The following is a 25,204-nucleotide window of genomic DNA, read 5'->3' on the forward strand; positions in this document are numbered from 1 at the left end:
AAGATGTATTTAGGGTATATTTGAGTTTGTTTGAATTTGTAAACTCTGGGTTATTCAGTGTTAATGTTGTTTGTTTACTTTATTGATACTGGATCATCAGCGATTGCAAACAGCTGGAAGTGTTATATAGCCTAGACTATGAGACTTCAAACTGTTTATCTGTTTGGGTAGCTATATATAAAGGCTCTTTATAATTATCAGTTTATTCAGGGGGAAAATCAGAAAAAAATATTGTTAGCAGTCTGAAAATACTGTGTACCTGTTCTCATCAGACATCTTCAGATAGGCTTGGTATGGTATTTTCACGTAACTTTAAGTGACATAGCTCTGCAGGCGCTGCCGGCTCCGCTCTTTCCTCTTGTGTCTCTGTGCAGCCTCCCTGGGCTCAGGGGGTGGCATGTGTATAGTGAGGGCAGCATGTGGCCCGGTGTATTTATTTTGCTTTAGGGCTTGGACATTGGAGAGAGCAGGGAGCGGGAGTGATAAGGCGGCAGAATGGGCGAGCTTATGAGAAAGCAGAACACTTGCCAAATTAATAATAAAGAAATTGCATTGAAAATGTCCCATGATCCCCAGCTTTAATAATTCCACGGAGCAGGCGGGTGTTATTTTGGGATGGAATCCATATGTGAGCTTCTTGGCACTGCGCTGTTGCCTGGGAAGAAAACCCAAACAATGGAAATAGAAATGGCCAAGGCTATCTTCTTCCATCGGATTCCTGCTGAATTTCAGGGGGAAGTGCTCATAGTCGTGTTTCTGGATATGGCTTCATCAGACTTTTTAGTTCCAGTCATAACCTGGTTTTCCAGTTTTACATCACTATAATTGTGCAAGGACAGTCAATCTTGTGAAATTGCAGAAGGCTGTGTTGGAAATGTTACTAGAAGTGGACGTGTGATTTTGATGCACTTTTTCTCTGTCCCGCATCTGACATCGTTTCGTCTTCCTAAATTCATCTCAGGCCCAAACCCTGTCTCTTACAAGAACATGATTACAAACATAGTGGCCTGTCAGAATGTCCTTCTTGGGTTGAAGAAGGAATAAAGTGGAACTCTGAAAACCTAACAATTAAAAAAAAAGTATGGTAAATAATAATGTGCAGAACGGTCAGTAGCTGCCTAAAGAGCCCAGGCTCGGCAAAAGAATGATCCCATTGCTTTCAGTAGTTTAAAGCTTTTCATTTCTTCTCCCCACTAAGACAGGTGTCAAAGCATCCAGCATCCGAAGACAAGACGTTTGGGTATCTCTTAGTATCCTTTTCAAGGTCGCTCACATAATTTGTGCAGGATGTGTAAGGTCAGTGAGGGATTCATCCAAGTTCACTGCTGTAGGCAGAAGTCACCTTTAACCTGAGCTCTAATGTCCTATAGCGGGACATCTGCTCCAAGCCCACATCTGGGGCTAGCTAACAATACTGAGAACATCCAGTTGTCCTAACAATAGTGAGACTTTTTTTTTTATTATTAGCCTTTTTAAAGAAGCTATGGGGAACTTGGATATGAGAGGCTATTAAAAACTAATCCATTTAGTTCCCTCTTGTTTCTTTTTAACTCTTCTCGCTTATTAAAATACGGAAGTTGTCCATGATGTGAAGATTAACCAAAGTGCCTAAACTCAGAGGAAGCAGGAATCTGAGCCTTCTGGCTAGCGCCTGTTTCATGGCTGGCTCCAGCCCAACTGTCCACCACAATCTTTTTTTTTAAACACGCGTGTCAATCAAGCCAGCCAGCCCCCATTGTATTTGCTATTCCGCTAAGCCCTGCTGCAAATTTCTTTATGTTTATTTAATTTCCAGTGAAATGTACTCTCCTTACAAAGCATGGTTTTGCTGCAAGGTATTTCTGGACACATTCTGAAAATCATTATCCAAGAGCTCAGTTCCAGAAACCGCGCCTCACATTGTTAATTTTCGTTTTCCTGCTCTGAGTGGTGAGCCGTGTGCCAAGTCCTTTGTTAAGTTGTATAATTCTGGTGTGCTTTGTTTATTTTATTGGTCAGATTACAAAAATATTACACATGCATATTTCATTCAGGGCGCAGAAAGCTTTTGAGATTTCGCATAAACAAAATAAAGACGCTTCTCCCCCTCTGTGTGCGCTCCTCTCCTGTGTTACTTGAGAAGAGTTGGGATTTAGGTTCCTGCCTCAGAATTGATTGACAAGAACAGTAACAAAACCAAGATCAGTTCACTTGTAAAAGGACAGTGAATGGCAGCGTTGATGAAATCAGGGCTTTGTGACTCCTTGTATGCATGTTCAGCAGTTYCCTCTTCCTTGCTATACAATGCATTTTTCTCTTATCCAGCACAATTCTTAGAGCTTAGAAAGAAAACAAATAATGGCACTACTGAGAGCCTTCTGCTGTGACCAAACCGCAGAGTTTAATCTTTGAGGAAGAGCTCATTAGGGAAGAAATTTGCCTGATGTTTTCCTTTAAACAGCTCCCAAAGTCCATTTTTCAGAAGGTCTGGTTCTGTGCTAGTCTAAGCCAACCAAGTCCAGCCTGCTGCCTTCGCACTCCCAGCTTTGTCACGTACTGATTGAGGGAGCTGATCGGGCTGGATACAGCCCCCGAACTGGCTTGTGGCACAAGTACCAGCTCCTCAACCCCCTCCAGCCATGCTGCGTAGGGAACGCAAAACTGCAGGAGATCCATGATGTTACTCGCTTTCCTCAAAACAGAAATATAAAGCTTGCTTTTCCACAGGGCAGTGAAAGGTGAAGGCAAGAGAAAAGCAATGTCCTATTTAAGGAGATGTTCCAGTTGCAGACAGATATGGAGTCGGGGAACTGGTAATCGTACAACCTCTGCCTCTCAGCACAAGGAATTTAGTGCTTTGTTACTTTGGTACAGAAGATGTTTTCATGCTGTGCCTGCAGTTTGATTCATGTTATTGCCTGGTGCTGTTAAATTTTTAGATTGTTTTAACCTCTAGTACACCTAGTAAAAATGATCATTTTCCCAAATGGAAAAGACCAGAATCGGGGGAAGTGAAAGTATGATTACTTCTGATTCCAGCAAGGTATTTCTAGGTTAAAACTTTCTTGCCTAAAAGTGTTTGGTGATTTTAGTTTTCCTCTTAGTCTGACTTTATCCCTAGACCTTTCATTAATATGCAGGCTTTGTCTCTCTGTATTCTGGGAGCTGCTTTGGTTTTTGTTTATCTTTTGCGGTACTTAGGGTTAAAAGTGTAGTCTTTACTGTACGACTTTTAAAAAAAGGATGCTTTTGTCATTTCTCTCTATACCATATCTTTTGAGGAGACTTTGCATTTTTTTTTAATCAATAACCACATTTGATCAGTATTCTTGAAATCAGGCAGAGCGTGCTTGAACTGTGCCACCTCCAGTTCGGATCTGAGCACGGCTCTGAAACAGTGAGGGGCTGGGCCAAGTCTGCAGCCTCTGAGAGGCACCTGGCCGGGCCCAGAAACCGTAGTGGTGATTTAATTTCAACTTTTATCTTTAGTTTCTAGGACACTGCGGATATTTCCTACTTTGAGTAAACCCATGAATTAAGTTAAGCTGAGAGTTAAGTTAAGCTTCTGGGAGTAAATATTTGTAGTGCTGGACCACAAGGATCTACTAAGCCCCTTGTGTTTGGAGGGGCACCACGTATGAGAGATATCTTCCTTTATCAGGTTTTAAAATTGAGGTCCTGAGCACCTACGAAGTAAGTGAATATCTGGCTGGGCTTTCTCAAGATAAGTGAAATTAGTTCCGGTTTCTTTGCCACTATTTAGTCTGCTGTTTAATCTGTCTTTGCATATGCTAGTTTAAATTGATTGAAGTGTTCCTCGCTTCCTGTCCTGCACATGTTGTGTAACAGCCTTAGGTAGTTTTTTAAACATTTGTCCTCTTTCACTCCAGGACTCTTGGATGAAGTAATTACATATCAGATCAGTTGGTAGGATGCCTTGAAATCTGCCGGGCCCTGTGGACTGTTGGGGCGTGATTAGACCTTGCCACATACAGTTTCTAGGTCGTAGGCAATATTTATGAGTTGGTGGAGAAAGAGAGATCTTCACCAGCTGTTCCCAGGACAGGGCTGGTATAGTAATTGCCGTGCTTTAGTCATAAGACCCATTTTGGAATACACAAATATGCTAGTAGATGTTGTTCGTTTCATTGCCTTTAGAAAACTTTTCCAGATCTTCAGTATCAACATGTGCTGGGTTTTTTTTAGTCCCAGTATTCAGTTTGTTAATACCCTGAAAGAAAGCGATGAAAAAATGTCAGAGGCTTAGAGATCTTTCCATGGTTTTTGGTCAGTTTGGTGTCGTCATCATCTAAACATAGGCACACTGGGCTGGAAGGGATCTCTTGGGTCACAGCTCCCTTGTTTTCGCCTTGCGCAGGCGCTGTCGTATTACCCCCTTTATAAGCGCATCCAGCTCCCTCTTAAAAGTGCTTGTTTTTTTGTCCTCATTTGGGAAACTTTTCCCAAATGTTGCAATTCTGAAATGTTCCTCAGACTTCTGAGTGGCTTAAAATTTCCCTTCCTATTCGTGTCCTGTTCAGAAGGACAGTCGTTCTGGGCGTTTTTCTTTGATGAAAAACTATGCTCCAGGGGATAAAGCTAAAGGAGAGAACAAAATCAGACTCTGCAGGTTGGACAAAAAATGTTGCGAGCGTCTCCCCAAGGTATATTATTCCTTCTTAAATCTCTCCACTTTTAGAAACAAACTGCACAAACATTAAATCAGAAGTCATTTGCATGCCAGTGTGCTTGAATTAGATAATAAATAGGGTTCCTGGCAGCAGCAGCAAGAGAATGTAATCATCTTCGTTATACAAAGTATGAAACAACATATAATACCAAATAGCGTTTTGCATTGGCTTCCTCTAAATCAGAACTATCTCAATGTTAAAAGACAAACAAACACCGACTTGAACTGCAGATTCGGATAATTTGCTCCACCTACTCAAAACCAGCTATTTCAGGAGTGAAGTTTTAGTGATTTATGTTGCCATCTCATATTTCCAAGAGGCATTTCTTTACTAGTTTACAGGGAGGGTTTTCCCCATAATTTTGTCTTGTGTAGGTAATGCATAAATCTCCCAGAAAAGATAGTCATCTCTAACCTCTGCAGCCCCATAGTGACAAGCCCCATTGTCGAAGGCAGGCAATTTGCCAGGAAACTGTGACTCCCAGAGAGAGTGTGCAAGGTTAGGGGTAAAGTATACTATTGCCAGAGAAACTGTATTCCGAGTGGATTTGTGTGGAACAACAACGATATCCAGTGACTAGTTAAATTAGCCACAGATGTGTTTTCTATAACACCGTCCAAGAAGATATACAGTACTTTAAGGCTCGGTTCAGACATAATGATCTTCTGAAGTCAAATCAGATCCAAGCAAAATTGCATCTGTACTAGGAAAGCTTTTAAGGAATTGTGTAATATGATTCAGGCAAGTAGATGAATCAGACTGCTGCAAACTAAACAAGAAGCACATCGGTAAGAGATGAGGTAAGACTACTTGCATAGAAGTGTGATAGTTTGATGTTAGCGGTTTGCTGTTAAAATTCGAGCTTCAGTAGATTGACACATGCAGTTAAACTGGCACGTTTTGCCGGCCACCTGCCCAGAACATGCATTGGGAGGAGAATCTCAGAGTTTTCTCGGAGCTTTTCAGAATACGAGTGCTTGTTTTTGCACTTGCCGTCTCCATTGCTCCCTATGCCACTCCTCCTGCAAGGAAGCCTTGCTGAGTTCAGTTTCTAAGAGGATAATTATTCCGCTGCGGGCAATAAGGTTGTTTTACTGATGCAGAATTTTCACGTGCCAAGGTGAGAGTACAGGTGAAGGCTCTGGGATTGTTGGCTTTTCTCACACATTTCTCAGCATTTTTTTGTTTCAACATGACAGCTCGAGCAATACTTGGGATTTCTGTCCGGGACCAGTGCTGTTGAGAAGCTCAGCTTCTGTCCCACAGCTGACTTCTTGGCTTTGCCACTTGTAACTCTCATTCTTGGAGTTCAGATAAGACAAACGGTGGAGTCCGTTGAAAGTCCCGTTGAATTACAGATCTGCTATATGGTTTAAAGTTCTGGGGAAATATAAGCAGATTAGTTACTGTAATGGTTGGCACAGGAAGCAATAAAAGCTTGTATTCTCTGACCTATTTCTTTACCATGTTATTTACTTGAACTAAATTGAATGCAGGGTATTAAAATGTTGTTATCAAAAAAGGCCTGAAGTATTCAGCTTCGATTCTCATTGGAATAGGCATTAATATTAAAACTGAATAAAAAACTAGCATTTTTGTGGAAGAGTTACAGGGGAATTAAAAATAACATTTTTCACAATAGAAATACCATGTTCTTATGGCTGAAAATTTATCTCACTTTCTGTTTCCAGAGCTGTATAAAATGTTTATTAATGATAGTGATGTAAATTTGGTAAATTGTCTTTTTAGATATGCTTTAAGTTTCCAGATATAATTCCAAACAGGATTAAAAAGCTGTTTATTAAAATGTTAAAATTAAATGTTAATGAAAAGTAAATGTTTAAAATGTTTATTCACAGAAATGTCATTTTCTTTTCCTTTCCTCATTACTTCTTTGTAATATTCTGTTTTAATCAAGCAAATTTTATTGCTTTGCATCCTCTGCTTCCAGATTCCTCTCACTTGAGCTCTGAATTCTGCTTCAGGAGATTTTGTACTTCTATTCTTAGGAATTTTACAGGTCACATGCAAAGCCATGTGTTCGTGTGCATGCACACGTGTGTTTCTTTAGACAGCATACCAAAAATTAGAATAACCCCGCAAAGTCATGGCTTCATTACAGGAGAACTCATGGGAAAAAACAAAATACGCATCTTTCAGGTACCATCTGATTTTGACTTAGGATAGCCGCACATCCTGACAGCAAGCAGAATATGTTTATTCAAAAACATGATTATTTGAAAATGCTCATTCTATGACTATTTCTTTTTTCTTCACAGGGTCTTTGTAAACAGAAGTTTAGCCATGGAAAAGATAAAGTGCTTTGGTTTTGATATGGATTATACACTTGCTGGTGAGTATCTTCATGATTTTTTTGTCATTGACTTAGTTCAGTACACTGCCTCTTGTTGAGAGAAAACCAGTAATTGGTTGGGCTGCTCCAGCTTAGCAGGTGCTTCCTCTGTTACCAAATATACCACCTATTCACTGCACTTTCATTTTAGATGTTTCTTTTACATTTGTTATCTGGAAGCTGTATTTGGTCACAAACCACAGTGCTCTAGTGTAGTTTCAGATGATTATGGGTATCAAGGGGACCAAAGCTTAGTAGGTGTAACTGCTTCCTTAGATTCCACTACACTTGGAAATTGCCCCTGATGCAAGCGTAGCTTTGAAAAACCAGGGGATTTCCTTTTATCTTTGGTGCATGGGGTAGACTAGACTTCTGCCCAGCAGGTAAAACCCCTTGTGTTCTGGGAGGCTCCACTATTTTTGAACAGATTTTTCTCTTTCCCACTTCTCAGTTGACCCCATCACTGACTCATTCACAAAAAGAGGCAAAGCAGAGGGAGTGTCTTGTGTCAGCTGAACAAGTTAATTTGGAAAGCTTTGCCAGTTCTTTATGGCAGATAGACTTTAGGAGGTTGCATATGACCTTTTAGTTTCATAAAATTTTTTGCATGACTTCTCCATCTTTCAAATACTAGACAGGGAAATTCTTTGAGATTTTTCATGAAGGAAGGGTAAAATTACAGTTTTTGGTACAATCAAACTTACATGATGTCCTGTATTTTAAAGAAGGTAAAGATGAAAAGCCCACTGCCACCCTCCTAGGTTATGTTATCACAGAACGTACCGGCTGTAACCCAGGGTGTCATGTACGTTTCTGCCGCCTTTCTCACTACCACTTCCAAGGCCATGGATAAAAAGTTTCTATCACCCTTGATATTTCAGTTTAGAATTGTGAATATAAACTGAGAAATGTGAGGCAGAATATCAGGGTCACCTAATAACAGGTTAATGTAGTGTGTCAGATATGGTCGTCTTAGTTACTGCGTCTACTAAAAAGAAATGAGAGAAGAGTAACATGGCTAAGGACGGTGAGAGGGGTCCCAGAAGCAGGGGTCAGCGGTTAAGCAAAGGTCAGAAAAGTTTCCATGTGCTCATGGTTCAACAAGCAGTTTTGGAGGCTGCGGCAGGGTGGTTGCAGTTTATATTTACATCACTTGCTTTTGTTCTTTTAAGCAGTTATCAATGAGGCATTAGTTATATATAAATGCTTCGGTTATTCACCATCTTGTTTATTTATCTGTTTAAAGTTCCCACCACTTTTTAAATCATAAACTGTATCACTGTTAGTCTGTGCTTGGTCTGCCTGCYGGCACGTGTTTAGGTGTTTGTGTTTCCCAGCTGTGACAGCCTTGTGGCAACGCTTTTAAGGAGTGCAAAAGAGTTGTTCAGGAACAAGTGCTTAAAAAAAAAAAAAAAAAAAGTTGTGGGTTTCACTTCTGTAACAGAAAAACAACTTATGTGACTTTTGCAAACTGGCGGCATTTCTGGGGACTCAGATGATCCCAGTGGGGCTGGCGTGGAACATAAAGCATGTTGCTAATGTTCGCCCTGACAGAAGGAGACTTTCAGTGCTATCCTCACTCCTCCGACTGTTCATTTTATTCAAGTGTTACTTGTTCCTGTAAACACAGAGCAAATGTGTTGTTATCCACAAAATGATGCTTGGCTTGATGAGAGGAAAAAAATGTGAATGTTTCAAGCATCCTGAAAAATTTCCCTGGGACATGGAAACCTGGAGCTCCTGAGGCTAGAAGATCACAGTAATTCAGTAAAACAGGCAAAGTCAGTGCATTCAGGGGGGTTGAGTGACAGGGTATGGTGCAGCAAAAGAAAAGAGACGTGGTCTGAACAGGAGACTGGGAACCTCGTCCACTTTTGGGCAAGCTGCCGTCCTGTTACTTCTGCAATGGTACAACAGAGATAATACTGACAGATCATTTTTCAGGGAGATAGAATGTAAAAAGGTTGTAAAGCCTTTTTCAGATTAAAAACATTTGGCCTTGAAAATAGTGTTTTCCTTTTTTTGACTCAGCTAGAAAGCTAACATACAATCACCTGTTTGTCTTGTTATGTTTCAGGGTCATCCTTTGTGCCCCATGTGGATGTTTTTTATTTGTCTATTATTTGCTATATGCAATGAAATCCATAACCTTAACTGTGACACACAAATAAAATTACTTATTTACTGCAAGGACTTTAAAGAGTGCAATGTTAAGATGTGATTCTATTTAACCAATTGGAAATGCTAATGGAGAAGTGGGCAAGTGAAGTATTACATTAATAACGTCATAGTACATTCATTAGACGCTGACATGTTTTCTGTCCGGGCAAATTATTCCTTACACACTCCTTCGCATGGACCTGCTTACTGTCTAGATGAAAAAAAACAATGTAAAAAGCTAGTTTAGCAGTAATTTAACATCTGGAAAGGGCATCTGCATACCAGATGATGTATGATGAGCAGATTCCTTCTGGAGGCTCTTCAAGACTCGTGTAAGGAAATAAGTAGACCAAGGAAGAAGAATGGAAGCACATCTAGTGTCATCAGTTTGTCATCTAGTTTTCTGCATTTGTACTTTCAGCTTTTGCAAAGTTACTTTTATATAATTTAAAGTTGTTTAAAAATATCCTAAGCACCATCCTCATATTATATGAAATGAAGGCAGTCGGAGCCATTAACCTTGCCTAAAACTATGCACAGACTCCTTTCCCCACTCTCTGTCATGAATTTTCACATCAGAAATAAACTGCTGACGTTCATCCCATGGCTGACAGTTGTATACTTTGACTGCTCAGGAGCAGAATGATTATTTGGAACCCCCTGAATTATCCATCTTGCAAAGAGGAGGCAGCGATGTCCGTAAAAGTGTTGTCACTCCTCTCTTCTTCCCAAATCAGTGGCCACTGGTAGCACTGATAATCTTACTTAGGAGGTGATTCAGTACCAGAGAAGCCAGAATCAGTTGACTCGTTTTGAACTTTAGAAACCTGAGGCAGTTTTGGTTTTGTACTTTATGAGTTCAAGGGCATAAACCTGCTCAGTATAACACTGTTTTCTGTCTAGAATAAGCTAATTTTGGTAGGTAAGGATGTGGCATTTCCATTTCAAAGTATATGGTAGCAGCCACTGAGCCCTTGCTGCAGCGATCATGTGTTCTCCTCCTAGCGTGATTGCCTGACTGAGAATGTCAGCTTGCCAACTGACAGCAGTTACGGTATCATCGTGTTACATCGTACATAAAATATGATTCCACCCATTTGTTTTATAGGGTAGTATTTCTTAACCTTATTAAATTAAAAGACCACTTAACTCAAAACTAAAAAGTTCAGGGCCACTTGATACAGCCTTGTCACAATGGTTTTGTTGCTGTCAAGTCAATATAGGCTTCAGCTTCGAATTCTTGTTAATAACTTTCATGTCCTCTCATTGTTTGTCTCTCCTTGCACAGAGTTGAGAAACAGTGTTACAGGRGTTGGTTGGGCAAAGAAAGCCTTTTTGTCCTTAAAGAAAAGAGCATGAAGGTTTTAGTCTTTGCTTCCGAGGAATTATGGACAGTAAGCCACATGAAACTGTGTATTTGTTGTCCTTATTCTTCCTGGGAATTTGTAGCTACTGTGGTTACAGCTAGAATTAAATTGGCTGCTAGGAGCTCAAAGTAAAATGAAAACAAATTAAAATAACTCTTGCAGGTTTTACATCCTCTCTTTCCCATCCAGGCTTACTGTTGCATCCTCATGGGGTCAATGAGGGCTCCTACATATATGGAAACTCCCAAGTCTCCCTAGGTTTGTGTGCTGGATAAACTAACAGTAGGAGCTAAGAGATCTGTGTTGGATATCAGGCTGTCTGCCCCCTTTTCAATCTGTTTGGTTTTCTTTCTGTTGATGAGTCACACATACATAAAAGGATGTTTCTTTTAAGGTAGATATTATTGGGAGGAAAGTCGACGGTGCAGGAACAACAGGGTTTTACTGTGGCTTGTATACGCAGCGGTAGATAAATAGCTGCTGCCTGAAATCTTGGAGGGCTTGATGCAAGCAAGTGTCATCAGCTATTTCAGCCTTTGCTGTTAGCGGAGGTTAAGACACGTTTCTGCGATGTTACGCAGTCGTCGGCCCAGCAGTCGTTCGTTCTCTGCTCCTGACCTTTCTGCCTGGGCACGGGAGCGAGGCCCGTGCGTCTGAGCTGCAGGGTTCCCTTTCTCCTTGGAAAGGAGGCAGTGTCATACCAGCATCAGGATCTGCAAGTAGCTGCGAAGGGCTGCCGTTCAGCGTCGGGTGCAGAACTACGAATTTTGGAAAATTTGCTTTTTAAGCCCTTAAATAAGAGAGATTTGAGGGTCCTTTTGTAGAGCATTCTTGTCTGGTAAATTGTAGTTTCTTTTATTATCTGAATGATTCATCTCTGCTTATTTATCCTGGCTGATTAGAAGACCAGTGCTCAGTGATAATTCTGGCCTGCCTTCCTGTTTTACTAGTACTGTCAAAACTACCCATACTTCGTTAAAGGAAAGTGTTGTTGCTAATCTCAAAGATTCACAGCCTTTTCTTTGGTGTGTTTACTAAAATCAAAGGAACAGATAAAAGTACATCAGTAGAGAGACCTTATTGCAGCACTTACCTGAGCCTAGGAGTTGGTGAGGCCTTTTGGAAATGCAGCTGAGAGAGACTGGTTTCAGACAGAATTTTATTTGGCTGCTTCCTTCTCAGGGTGAGCTAAACTTCTGATGAGCAGTATTAATTATTAGGTCTGGGTCCAAGTAATGCAGAAGGCCTTGGCATCACTAGGTCTTAAATGGGACGGGTTGCACAACAAGGTTATGGATATATGTCCCTTGACAGGAACAGGGCTAAAGCAGTGAGGTTTTTAAACTGGCTGTAATTTCACACCAGGCTGCTGGCAGATGGAGAGGGAATTAGTAAGAATTACAAACTCAATTGTGCTTAAAAAGATTCCTCAGTGACTACCCTCCTTCTCCAAAAGTTACAGTCTTGTTGAAAGTTTTATCTTCTCTCTCTGAGGTAGGTGAGACATAATATCAATAGGCAGGATGCTTTCACTTGGAAGGCAGTCCCTGAACTTAAATCACTCTTGTCTCCATGTCATCCAGAAAGCAAAAATAAAACCATCATTAGCTGCTGAAAACTGTTTCAATAAAAAAAGGGGAAATGGGATTTTAAAATTACTATTTTTATTATGTTCAAAAATGATTAATGCAGCATAATCTGATTGGAATGTAGTTTGTATCCTGAAAACACTGCAGACTTAATGCTAAGATTTGGTGCAATGCAAAGATTTTACTGCAAAATTGCTTATGCTGCCAGCTTCAGTGCTTCCCTGCTCATCACGTGGGAAAAGACATGGGAAGACTGCTTTAGTCACTGTTTGTGGCTGCCTTTCCCAGCTTACTCCAAAATGCAACATGCATAAACAGGTTTTGCCCCTTCCTCAAGCAGGCGTTAGTGTCTAAGCCATTCATGCAATTTGGGAGAGAGGGAAATTTTACACACCTGCATCTTATTTTTGAAATGTTTTTCTTCCCATGTTGACTGTGGAAAAATCCACTCAAACAAAAGGTGGAATTGGCTTGTTGCTGCATGCGATCTGGGAGAAAAGGTGGCAGCTGAACTGAGAACTGGTTCTTCGATTGATCTAGTAGTTTTATTGTAGTCGAGTTGTATCAGTTTTCCGTGCTTCAATTTCCACAACTGAGAAATGGGACTAATGAATTTGTACCTTGCATAAAATTTTCTGGAATATTCAGAAAAAAAATCCCAAACTATAAACCTGGGAGTTTAATATAGGGAAAATTGAACTGAATACTTAAAAGCTACTGTGCTTGTAATGTGAGCCACTACAAAGCAATATTGTGCTTTTATTTTAAGTACGGTTACTGTATATTTATTGGTAATGGACTCAAATACAAATATTCTAACAAGGCTCTTCTACTTAGGTTGAGGATTTGTCTGTAGTTTCATCATGATGTAAGGACTACAGACTTTGAAGCTCTTTTGAGGTGATACTAAGCAGTCCTGCTTCTTTTACAGTTCTCTGGAAAATAGTTCTTTGTGTCATATAGAAAAAGTATGGATAGAGGAAGAATAGAGAGAGGAACTGATGGATTTGGCAGTGAATGGTAGCCTTCAAAATGTCCTAGCAAAAATTCAGAGAAGCTTTGTGTGTTGCACATCTGCTGTCTGCACTTTCACATTTTTACGTTTCAAGTTCAACAGGTGCAGATTTTGCAGATTTCTGAGCCCGTTTGACCATTGGTGCTTTAAAACTAAAGGCAGATGGGTAAGCTAAGCTGTTCCTAGTATGCTTTGAACTAGATGTTTTTTCAAATGCCAGTGCAGTGCTACGATAGCTATTGTCCCTGCTGTCTTTGTGCTGCTGCTCTGAGGAGTTTGACCATTTAAAGCTGTGTAATGCAGCAAGCCGAGGCCTGGAGCTGCGGGTCTCACGTGCTGGCATTGAGAATGAGGAGTGGAAAAAGCATGTGTTTGCTTGCTCTGTCCCAGTAAATCACCGACTGACAAACTGCTAATCTGCCATCGGCGGATTCTGGGGGAATTGGAGCGTTAGACAGAAGCTGTTGAAAGAACAAGTCTTCACAGAATCTGAGGAAGGTCTCAAAAGCTGCAATATTCTTCACTCTTGCTCTCGATAAAGTGAGAATAACGCCTAGCGGGGTCAGCAGGCTGTTAATACACTAACAGCCAGTTCTTGTATTTGCCAGACTGACAGAAATATGAAGGTATTTTTCACTCTAGTCGACCCCTTATCTAGTAATCTTAATACCACAATACATGTACTGTCAAGTTACAAGTGCCCCTGTGATGGAGGGGGTAGATCACTCTGTAGGAGGAACCAAAGCCGGGCATTCAGAAGGCTTTAGCTCCTAGATCGCGTGTGTGCTATTGCTTTGTGAATGCCTTATTTTAGCACGTGACCTAACAACTTATGTATGGGGCTTATTAACAGCACGGGCATTTGTGCTACACATACGCCCAAGTGCACCCTGTTAAACAAATGCAGCTTGCTTTTGAGCATCAGTGTCTATCAGTGAATTGCTTATGGTCTGGCAATGAATCTGGCTGAGCTGGGAGGAGAATGGAGAACTCCTGACTTGGTGCCTTCTGCACTAACCGCTGCACGTTTTTTTCCCCTCCTGCTTAAAAGGTCGTGTGTCCAAAGGGAAAGTGAACAATGTTGTCAACAGAGAAATAGAAACAATATGAGGAGAAATAACAAACCAGATCTGTTTGGATGCTAATATACCTGAATAATGCCTTAAGATGCAGGGTATGAATGGCAGCTATATCTTAAAGGCATTTGCTTTATTTTTTCTAGATACTACCAAATTATGTTTGAACATGAAGCCCTGTGAAACTATTTCTTCCCTGTACTAAACTCTTTATTGAAGAACTAAGCCCATATTTTGGCACAGTCATTTGTTTCCATGGAAATACAGGGATGTTTCCAGTATGGGATTATGACTCCCGGTGGGCTGTATCTGAGAAGGCCACTTGCAAAGCACACAGAAAAATTCTCATGTCTCAGGAAAATCATAAAAAATGCTCATAAAAGAACAGGTGACTGTAGTCATCTTCTTTAAAATATTATTGCAGTGCAAAGGAATGTTATGCCAACTATTAAAACAGACAAACCAAAGTTTCCTTAAAATGCAGAGCACATCTAAATCGCTTCTTTCAACATGCAAAATCTGACCTCAGTGCTGTTGTTGTTACCTCAAGCCAAGCATTTTTATGCAGTAGGAGAAATCTTTCCAACTTTAAGGACTGTTTTGCCAGCCGCTGACTCTGAGGCATATCCAAACAGCGCAAATCTTTGTTACATCGAAGGCAAACAAAATGCAGCAGCAGAAAGCTAAAAATATCTAGAATTTACCAGTGAGAGCACTAATAAGCCTGCTTTGGGAAGAGTTAAAGCCGATGATACTTGACAACACTTTTTTTTGGGGGGGGGGGGGGTGTTAAACGAGTAGAAATGCAGTGCTAAAAACAACCTAGAGTGTAGACATCCAGCAATGCAGGGCCAAACTGAGCATACAATACTGTGTCAGTCCTTGAAGCAACAACAAATCCTGCCTTTGCAGATCCTTTTAGCATGCTGAGTAGGAGAATTAGAGCTGATATGGTTCCAGGTTAGAGGTTTAGAGCTGGAAGCTGTGCTGTGCGCTTGGGGATGTTTGCAGGAGCGTTAGAGGCAAGGAATTTTCCATCGCTCTTAGGCTGCGGAGTGGGTGCATAGCCGCTGTGTGGGCACTGCTGCAGCTGGGGACTGCAGCGTCTTTGTTCTTCTGTGTAGGTATGCGTTGGTCACCACGAGGAAACCTGCTCTTTCCCAGTGTGAAGCACTGGCAGAAAAGGGTGCTGGGGAGCCCCTGAAGCTCAGATATACAGGGTCCAAAAGATTCAACCCTCTGATGATTATTCACTCTTGCCTTGCTTCCTGCTATCCGAGCTACTGTCCAAAACATGTGAGGCTGCAAGAGGCTTAGTGCAAGATGTGGCTGTTCATGCACCGCAGAGCAGCTTGTGTGTTCAGCACATGAAAATGTCCTGGGACACACCAGAAGGTTTTGTCAAGGTCCTGTTCGCTGATGACTACAAACATCTAATGAAATAGGAAAGGTGCAGTGAAGCGTTGAAGTGTGTTTAAAGCTGAACTTTCTCTCACAGCACAGGTAGTTTTGTGTTTGAAAAGGTTTCATTGGATAAAAAAAAACAAACTATGATCAATACCATAGCAGTTTCTTCTCGTTTCAGAACAAAAAAGTGAGTGAATTCAATGGGACAAAACATGCTGTTGTTACCCATTTTGTTTGTTCAGTGTTATAAAATCTCTATTTAAATACAGGCTGAAATATTACAACTCTGCTTTGCATAACACAATACAGTTTTATTTATGGTTTAGTGGTTAAAATCGAGAAGCAAGAGTCAGGAGGACTGGGTTCTATTCCTGGCTATTTTTCAACTTGTTTTGAACTTAGACAAATCCTTTACGGTCACAGTTCAGCAAAGTCCATAAACAATCGGCAATTCAATGATTCACCACACTCCTAATTTTAAACATATGAGTTGTCCCATGGTTTTCATTTGGGCTGTACTTGTGTTACAATTAGGCACATTTACCACTTGGTTAAATTGAAGCCCTACACCCAGCTTCTCAGAATAAGGGCCTGAGTTTGCTCTTAGGCACTGAGGCCCCAGGTGAGTACGGCACAAATATGGGTGACTCCATTGCCTTGAACCCAGTGAGACGCAGAGGTAGGCACGTGCTTACAGGCTGGGCTGAGTAAAGGCTATAGAAACCAGTGCTGTACACAACCAGGGCTTTAAAAAGGAACGTCCTGATTTCCAAAGGTTTGGAACGTCATGTAGCTTCTGTAGGACCTGTGGATGCTTGGCGCTTCTTAAAATTTAGCCTCCATGGGAGCCTAAGTGTGGATTGATGCAAACCTCATTTCTTGCTCTTCTGTGCCTGAGAACTGTGGCTGGCCGGTTCCTCTGGGCATCCGTGTTTCCCTTCTGTACAGCAAGGATGCTGTGAGGTGCCATGGACAGGGGTCAAGGTAACACTGTGGGTCTTTGGCAAGAGAAGTGCATAGGAGGGGGAGCTGGAGGTCTGTGCTTTTCCCTGGTCCTGGGACTGTCAAACCACGTGATTTGCTGAGCGTGTTTTGTGTGGAAGCTGCCTCAATACAGGTACCTCCATGGGGTTTCAAATTCTGATGGAAAAGAATAAAACTATCTCCTCTGTCATGTTTCCACTGCCAACACGGCCGCATCCTGCCAGGCTGCACAACAGGCAGGTGAATCCAGGCTCCTGCTAGAGCTGACTGAAAAGAAAATGAAGGAGAGTAGTCTGGCTCTGCTGTCAAAACTGAAGGGGTGGTAACACCTAAGTGGTGAAAATTAAATGTGACATTTCAGATTACTTCCCATATGAACAATGAGTTATTTTAACATAGAGGGGAATGTAGCTTGAAATGTTATGGTTTCCCTTTCATGAYGTTTCTCTAACAGTGCCTGACAGCATCTGCCCTGTTTAGAAAAGACCCCATAACACAGAAACTGAAGTCATTAGCATCCTAGAGCATAAGTCCTAGTTTTATCTAATTATATCTGAAAGCTGGCATTGCTCATTGACAGGGGATATGCTATATAAAGGTAACATAGCATTCTTTGTTATCTGGTTGCTTCTGAGGAGTCTCAGACCTCTGGGCTCATGGCTGAGCAATCTCCTTGAAAAGCTTTCTTCAGACTATGGCAGTATGTGAAATGCCTGCCCAGAGCTTATTAGTATGTTTAATTGGTATCGTTGCTGCAGTGGGATTTATATTTTAATTAAGTCCCATGTCCCAGATGCCTCTGGGACTGGTCGCTCTCTGTTTTCCTCTGGATCCTCATCTGGAGTTGCAGGTCGGGGTGATCGGAAGTGCCAGGGAACGGACATTTGGTGCTTCCGTGAAATAATCAGAGGTCTGGTTGCTGGTGGAGAGGTGACTGTATCACAGACACCACGGCGGTGGTTGGCACTAACTGCCGAGCTTTGGGACTGCTTGCAGAGAAGATGTTGACAGAATGGAGAGCTGGGAATAGATTTACCCTCATCTGTGACACTGGCCCAAGATCCCTTCTGATAGACATTGGTGGGGCAGGATATGTAAATATTTGTACTGTCACAGAGGTTAGGATTGTAGAAGGGGATCTTGATCCTCAAGGCTTTAACTAGGCATTTTTCATCAGCACAACATTGATATAAATGTTTTTCTGCACTGTAAATGTGCTTGCATTATTTATTTGTGGTGCAATTCAGAGTATGGATCAGCATTTAAAATCGGCACTTTGGGCCTTGCTCTTTAAGTGAGGTGTGTGTAATTTCAGAAATGTATTTCTACAAGCTTAATTATGCATGTTGTGCCTGATGAGTATATAAATCTGACTATTAGGTACCAACCTGTCCATATATGTCCCTAGCTGCCTGATTTGCATGCCTAAATCGCTGGGGACTAAGCAGCAACTGAAATAACCTGTTTCTAGTTATTTCACTTTCAGTTCTTCAGGACTTAACACAAGGCAATTGGGCTGCATTTCCTGTGCTTCAGAGAAATGACTAAACCCCTTATATTAGTCCACCTTTTGGCTCATCTGTCTTCATGTGATGTCTGGAGAACCCAGATGGTGGGTAAAATTACTGAAGATTGAGTGTTTCATAAGCTCTTTGTAAATTTTCTGAGGAGCTTCACCTCTAGTTTGAGACATACGATCTTGTCTGAGCACCTGTAAGTCAAAAGACCTAGTGTCTTCTGCCAACCAAAACCATCTGGGTAGACTGAAGCATTTCAATTCCCAAGAGCCTCTCACACGCCAGGGCCAAGGATGGGGAAGGCCACAGTGCTGACAGCGCTCTCAGCACCTGCAAGGGCAAGGAACCGAGCCGGTGTGTGCCCAAGTGATGTGAGCAGGCAGATCGTGCCCCATCTGCAGGAGGCACCTGCTCCTGCAAAGTCCCTTGCCTGTGTGCGGGGCTGTGAGCACCTTTTGCTGGGGCTGCTCTCACTTTCCTTCCCAGGAGCTGTGGAGCAGCTGAAGGGAAGGAAGGTGAGGGGCTGACTGACGGAAGGGGTTAAATGAAGAGCTCCTTCAGGAGATGTTGGGGTATCCTAGGAGAGCAAGCTGGAGAAAGAGGGTGACAGGTGGGGGCAAACTGGAGGCAGGGATAAATGAGAGTTCAGGTCATCCTTTAGTAATCCTCGCCCTACCTCTTTCCCTGCAGGAGCCGCTCACTCAGCGGGCCTCTGTTGTTGTTATTGCAGCAGTCCCCCAGTTCACCTTTCTCGTCCCAACCCACGGATGTTGGCAGTGAGGATCTGCTCCCTCAGAGCTGTCCCAGTGGTGTGGGAAATCAGTGCGTTGTCACTGTTCTCAGTCCAGTGCTTTCACCAGCACTCAATCCATAGTGGTTGGAAATAAAATGGCTAGACAAAACTGATCTTCAGGTGTGCAGTTTGGGACAGTGACTACTTCTCATGGAGTGGCACAGCTGAAGCAGTGTAAAAGTAGATGATTATTGTACCTTTAGCTCCTGCTTTTCTCCTGTGATCTATGACCAGCTTGTAAGAAGTGTTGACAAGCCCTGGAAGAAACCATGTTGCCTATTCAATGAGAAGCTGCCCTACCTGCATTTGAAATCTTTGTGTGTGTGGAAGGGAACAAGGAAAGAAACGTGCAGCCCTTGAAGGGCTTTCTCCTTCCCACTGCTTAAAACAGAGCAATAAAATACGCTACAGCCTTCTCCAGCCATTAATTTTGCAACAAAACAAGGCTGTAAACAGTTATTTTCTGAGAAGTCTCCCAGATATCTTCATGCCTTTTCTGTGGGTCCTTTTTCCAACATCTTTCCAACTCATTCAGCTTTGTATTAGTGCAAATTTGATCTCAAAGTTGTATCTGATTACTCTGTGCGTACCTGTAAGTTGCAGGATAGGTCTTTTCCTCTTACCTTGTGTGCTTGCAGATCAGTGCTGTACAATACGATGTACCACTACTGTGCAGAATTGGTACTGGTTTATCCTGCAATGGTTTTGCGCATAAAGCGTAAAGTGTTAAAGTATACGATTTAGCTCTGATGTGCTTACATCAGGCGGAGTCCGTGTTTCAGGTTCCTGACTGGGGAGCGTGTCCCGGATGTAGGGCAAAATTCTATTCTCAGATTCCCGGAGTTGCTCCTGACTCAGTCTCTTGAGCCTCTGTGCTGACACATGCCGATGTTTCGTGGTGTGAAGGAACTGAATGCCCTGAAAGGAGCAGTCTCTCACCAACTGAGGAATGGACAATAATGGCAAAACCTCAAACAGAGCAGGAGAATCTTTCTTGAAACAGTTGTCCCACGTCTGATGAAAACTTGAAGGGTTTGTATCACTTTGGCAATGTACTTGTAGCCTCTTCCTCCTAATTATCACTGAACTCGTCTAAGATTGCTTTGTGGATATGAGGACAGAATTTTTCCTGCAGGATGCACGATAACCAGCTGTGCCTCCTCTGTAAATCAGCTGTAAGTATATTTGGAATAGCTGCCAGGCCGGCTTCTGAGCTTACCAGAGGACAGAGCTCCAGCAGATACACAGTCCCACATTGCACAGAGCTGTTGCAGTTTTAAAATCAGTCTGATTTTTTTCTTTAACAGGGGAGCCCAGTGTAACTCCGTCAAGACTGGAGTGACACTCTGAATCTGCATCTGCCTCATGTGAGTTAAAATCCTGGCAGCAGCATTTTGCATAAGCTGGAGCCTCTGTAGAGATCTTTTTTTTTTTCCTTTTCAGGAAGGTTATAAAGTTGTTACTGTATGTGTCTTGGCAGCAAAGGTAAAAACAACCACAAAAATGCATGAGAATTGCATACCTTACTGCACAACCCCTGCTCATTCCAGATCAGCTTCCCTCCTAACACGTACCGTGTAAGGGAAGCCCACACTCATCACAGACTTAAAGGCTTGCAACGTTCACTCCTGTGGTACTGCTTTTTAACTTTCTATAGTATAACTTTATGGCAAGTGATGATGTTAAGGGGAGGCTGAAATGCTGTCAACTGGCTTCTGTTTTTTAAAGCTTTGGTTGTTCTCTTTCTCTTTCAATCCATGGTTACATAATCCATGAACACTGTGTACTGATTGCCTTGAGCCACTGAAGCATTTGTCTGTTTTGGAACACAGATTATTAAAATAACTTGTTCCTTTGGAGCTGGGGACGGTGGCAGAGACATGGCCATCAATTGATAAGAAAGCGAAAAGAAATCAGAATAAGTGGCAACACGTGCTTCTGTTTCACTGTCATCGTGTGTGTTGGGCTGAGAGAACATGCAAGGACGCGCTGAAAATGGATCAGTTGTGGTTTTGTGGCTGTGCATATTTCACCTGTCACATTGTCATGGGTGCTTGGAGAGAGGGTCCTTCTCAGCTGGGAGAACGAGCTGAGCACAAGAGCTGCTGCATGGCAAACATCTACATTCACGGCATCATCGTGGCCTACAAATTATCTCCAGTTGTGGTCTCAGCAACTAGGCTTTGGGAGGGGGCTTTCCGGGAAAGTGATTAGTTTTTTCATCATCCAGCTGAGCTGCAGATAAAAAGTATTGATCTGCCCTCTCTGCTCTTTTTCTCCATGGATGCCTGAGCTAAGCAAGATAAGAGAGAGAGACCAGCCCTGAGTACAATATTGAGATAATTTTTTTCATCTGGGAGAAATTATCTAGTAATACATAGAGCAGGGGGCATCTTGCCTGTTTGTGCTGTTGTACTTACTTGCAGCAGCGTTAGCCTGTTCACACTTGATCTCAAGGAGGTGGATCGTTTGCCTGGAAGCTCGTGTTCCTGAAACAGGCTTTTGCACAGCTTACAAGAAATGTTGGTGGGTTGTGGCTTGTACTGATTGATACAGTGTGTGCTGTGGTGGGGAGCGCTGTCAAGATGGGCTCACTGAGCTCTGAATCTCTTCCCAGTTGTGTGTCCAATTAAAAGAAAGTTTATCTTGGACAGTAACTATCACAGTAAACTGGAGAACAAAGTTTATTGTCCCTTTCCAGCCTCCAGGAGTCCCGTTTCCAGTGTCTCTGTTCAATTCATGTGTTAATGGGAAGGTTCTTATTTTCCGGGTATTGTGAAGTGATAGAAAAACAGGGAAGAAACCAGAAGTATGAATGAACTTGTAGCTTAATTTTATTCAAAGAGATGTCAGGGAAGCAAAATCCAGAGGTTGAGAGGTAAAGGGGAAAAATTACCCTACGAAAGGAAAATTCAGATCAACTATGTGGCAGTATCGCCTCAACAGATACTTGTGATGATGAAGGCTGAGACCAACATCTGTTCTTTGGCCTTTCTCTTACTGGCCTTTCAGCTTGTTTCTTTAGGCTCAAAGAGTTAAAAGGAGATCTGTAATGATCAATCTTACATGGGGAGAGAAGTTCAGCAGGGCAGATGTTGAGTGAGAGCATTTTGTGAGCAGTTGGGCACACATCCCACCACAGCATTTCTCTGATGGAGCATTAACAAGATGTACAGGTTATTTGACAGAAAGCCCTATGGTTTCCCTGGAAATGTTTCTGCTGGGGTTGTTCATGAACCGCTTCTGTTTGTCTAGAGGAGATACCAAGATGTTCCTTAAGGTTTTGCATACCTGGGCAGGTCCACCATGGTGGCTGAGTTCAGAAAGAGGAGGGATTTCTGGAAGAAATATTTTGTTGAGGAGTGATGTGTTGTGGATAAATTGGCAACCTGGTCATATTCCCCAGGAGACTAATGAGAAGTAATGCAGCAGCTTCATGGACAGAGTTGGTAACTGGAGGCTGATTCAGATAAGGTGGAGCTTTGCACCTCTCTTGCCATCTAAGAGCACGTGCAGGTGTATTTATTGCTCTTTTCCCTGGGAAGTGCCTTTACTCTCCTGCATCAAAAGAACTCTTTTTTCCAGATGATGGTCTGGTGTCACTCTCACAATGTTGTTCATCACCTAACTGCCTTTGCTCCCTCAGACTCCAGCTCACTCCCCAGGATTGCCTTGTCAGTCACTGCTTTCTTTAKTAGCTGTAGTTTTTGGTCACTTATTCCTATCTACAGCTCAGTCAACCCTTCCTTTGCTAAAGGATGGAAAAGGTTATGTGCATCGAATATTGTATGATGTTGTTGATATTTGCCACTGGTATCATAATGCTCAAAGATTTTGGTAACAGCTTTATTGATTTATTGATTATCTATTCAAGAATATTACAGGTTTGCTTATTACATTTTTAATGGTGTTAGCCCTTTGGGGATAAAAATTAACTCTTATAATTCTGGTGCTTTTTAACTTGCAGAGGCCACTTGGGTGCCTGGGAAAAGTGAGCCCTCTGTCATGGTTACTATGATCTGAGTCATCTGACATTCTCGTTTCTTCCAAAGTCCTTACCGTTTTAATATTTTTGCAGTATTTTGATATATTTGTTTCTCCTCTTAGATTGAACTTCTGTATTCCACAGTATATATATAATGGTAATTACCTAGTTATTATAGAAAATGTGTATTAATCTGTATTGTGAGTCCCACAGATGTGCTAGATATCTCTCAGGAAAAGCAATCTGTCTTTTAAAGAGCTTCCTGTATAAATTACACATTTATGTATTTTACTCAGCTAAGYTGAAATTTTCAAGTGTTTGAGACAGTTGGGCCCACTGAAGTAACTCTCATTACAGTCAAGAGTTATATTTGATCTTGTTACCGCTTCGGACCAAATTTAAGACAGCAACATGCAGCAAATGTAAACACACTCACAGAAATACACTGATTTCCATCTGTCATAGAAACACAGTGATTTCCTTTTAAATGTTCATTATGTTCAAATGATCTCATTAAATAGTTACATTTCCAGTACATGGAAAGGTCATTTGCAGGAAGAAGACAGGCCTGATGATGGAAATGACTCTGTTGAACAAATCCATTTCTTTTGCATTGAGCTAAGGTATATTCACAGTTAAGCAGCTCCTCTGAACAGTGAGAACCGTCAGCTTGCTGAAAAGAGTAGCATTTTGATGCACAAGGGTAACAGCTAACAGATTACAGTACCATATGCTATTATTAACAAACAAATCATATGTTAACTTGACAGCTCTACCTTCAAGCTAACGTAGTCTACAGCAGACATAAATTTCCCTTAGATGAAACCTGGAGACAGTACTAAGCTTTGGGATTGTATCCAGAGCAGTACCAGTAGCACAGCAGTGATGAATTTGAGGCGTTCTAACCATGAATATGTTTGCTCCCAAAGTTTGTTGGTTTCTTTACCAGCTTTGAGAAAACACAGCAAAACAAAAACCAGTATGAGCAGGTGGAGCGTGGAGCATTTGTGCATCTGCGTAACAGGACTGCAGGGAGAAGAGCTGCAGTTTGAAATACATTTTCCCTGATGCAGAGAGCTGTGACAGACCAGCGGATATTTCAAGTGACGCTCTCTGCCGCTGAAATCTGAACTGCGGCTCTGCTCGGCTGCAGTCCTGGAGCGTGAGCTAATTCCACCGCGGCTCCGGGGCTGGGGAACCCAAGGCAGAGAAGGGCAGGAGCGACAAAGGGACTGTGTGATGGGGAGGAGGGAGGAGGGCGMACGGGAGCATTACTTTTAACTGCCTTCTTGTTTAACCCCCTAGTTGTTTTCAAATTTTCTAACTGAAATCTCATCTTGGTACAGTGTATAAATCCCCTGAATACGAATCTCTTGGATTTGACCTGACCGTAGAAAGATTAGTTTCCATTGGATACCCTCATGAGCTGCTCAATTTTGTGTATGATCCTGCATTCCCTACCAGGTAAATGACTAACAGATACCAACCCAGCCTGCTCGAGGCCTTGAATATTTGTTCTGTAAAGTTCATAGGCAACACATGAGGCCAGGTTTTCAGAATTGTGCCTTTGAAGCCTGTGCTTGTCCACAGATCCTGGGGAAGGGAGCAGACTGCTCCAAATGTGGAGGGCTTTTGTGCACACAAGGCCATGCCAGCAAAGAGGGGAAGTGCGGGAAAAGAGGCCTGCTGAAAACATGGTCCAAAAATAATCTTTCAAAGCAAAGACAGCAGAGACACAATCGGATTGGGAACTAAATCAAAATCAAGACTTGGGGATAAGAAGCTGCTACTGTCTATGAGGCTGCTAGAATGTCTCAGAACATATTTCTTTAATGTTTTTAAATAAAATGTTTTCCTCTGATATTGGCAAACCAAACACACCAAGGTCCCCAATGCATAAGAGACATCCTGAAAATTAAGCTGACTGTAAATAACAATAAAAGTGGGACCAGTCCCATTTGCTTGTTCAAATGAAGGAAATGCCAAAAGCAAAGTTAATGGTGCAAAGTTACTGAATTCTTACACTTTGTCTTTTGGTAGCAGAGGTAAAAAGCAGCGTATTGTTTTTTAAACATGGCTTTTAATCTAACTCTGTTCCTTTAAGTTGTTTCCACTTGTGCCTTTGCTGGATTTAGCTTTCTTGGCTCCTTTGGAGCTTCTTTACAAAAGACTGGACTGGAGGGTCTGTTGGCCTGGTGCTCCAGTTTTCAGTCTGGCAGCCTCCTTCCTTCCCTCCTCTCAGTGTGATTTACGCCAAGACTGTTGCCATGTGTTCCCACACCCGTAAC

At 42.0% G+C, this 25,204-nt stretch overlaps 1 protein-coding gene across 11 annotated transcripts in view; it reads left to right on the forward strand.

Annotated features, from left to right (window-relative positions):
• Positions 1–25,204, forward strand: part of NT5C2 (5'-nucleotidase, cytosolic II) — a 61,340-nt gene that overhangs the window by 22,487 nt on the left and 13,649 nt on the right. For 5 of the 11 annotated variants that reach the window (XM_026069712.1, XM_026069710.1, XM_026069711.1 and 2 more), the window contains exons 3-4: positions 6,950–7,023; positions 24,263–24,380. In XM_026069712.1, coding sequence (XP_025925497.1) covers positions 6,950–7,023; positions 24,263–24,380 — 192 coding nt within the window. Of the gene's footprint in view, positions 1–1,198; positions 1,297–4,824; positions 5,471–6,949; positions 7,024–24,262; positions 24,381–25,204 lie in introns of those variants that run through there. The other 6 variants (XM_026069708.1, XM_026069707.1, XM_026069706.1 and 3 more) reach the window with 3 other exon arrangements.

The sequence above is a fragment of the Apteryx rowi genome, unplaced genomic scaffold (assembly GCF_003343035.1).
Source record: "Apteryx rowi isolate R43461 unplaced genomic scaffold, aptRow1 scaffold_3, whole genome shotgun sequence".
Lineage (NCBI taxonomy): Eukaryota > Metazoa > Chordata > Aves > Apterygiformes > Apterygidae > Apteryx > Apteryx rowi.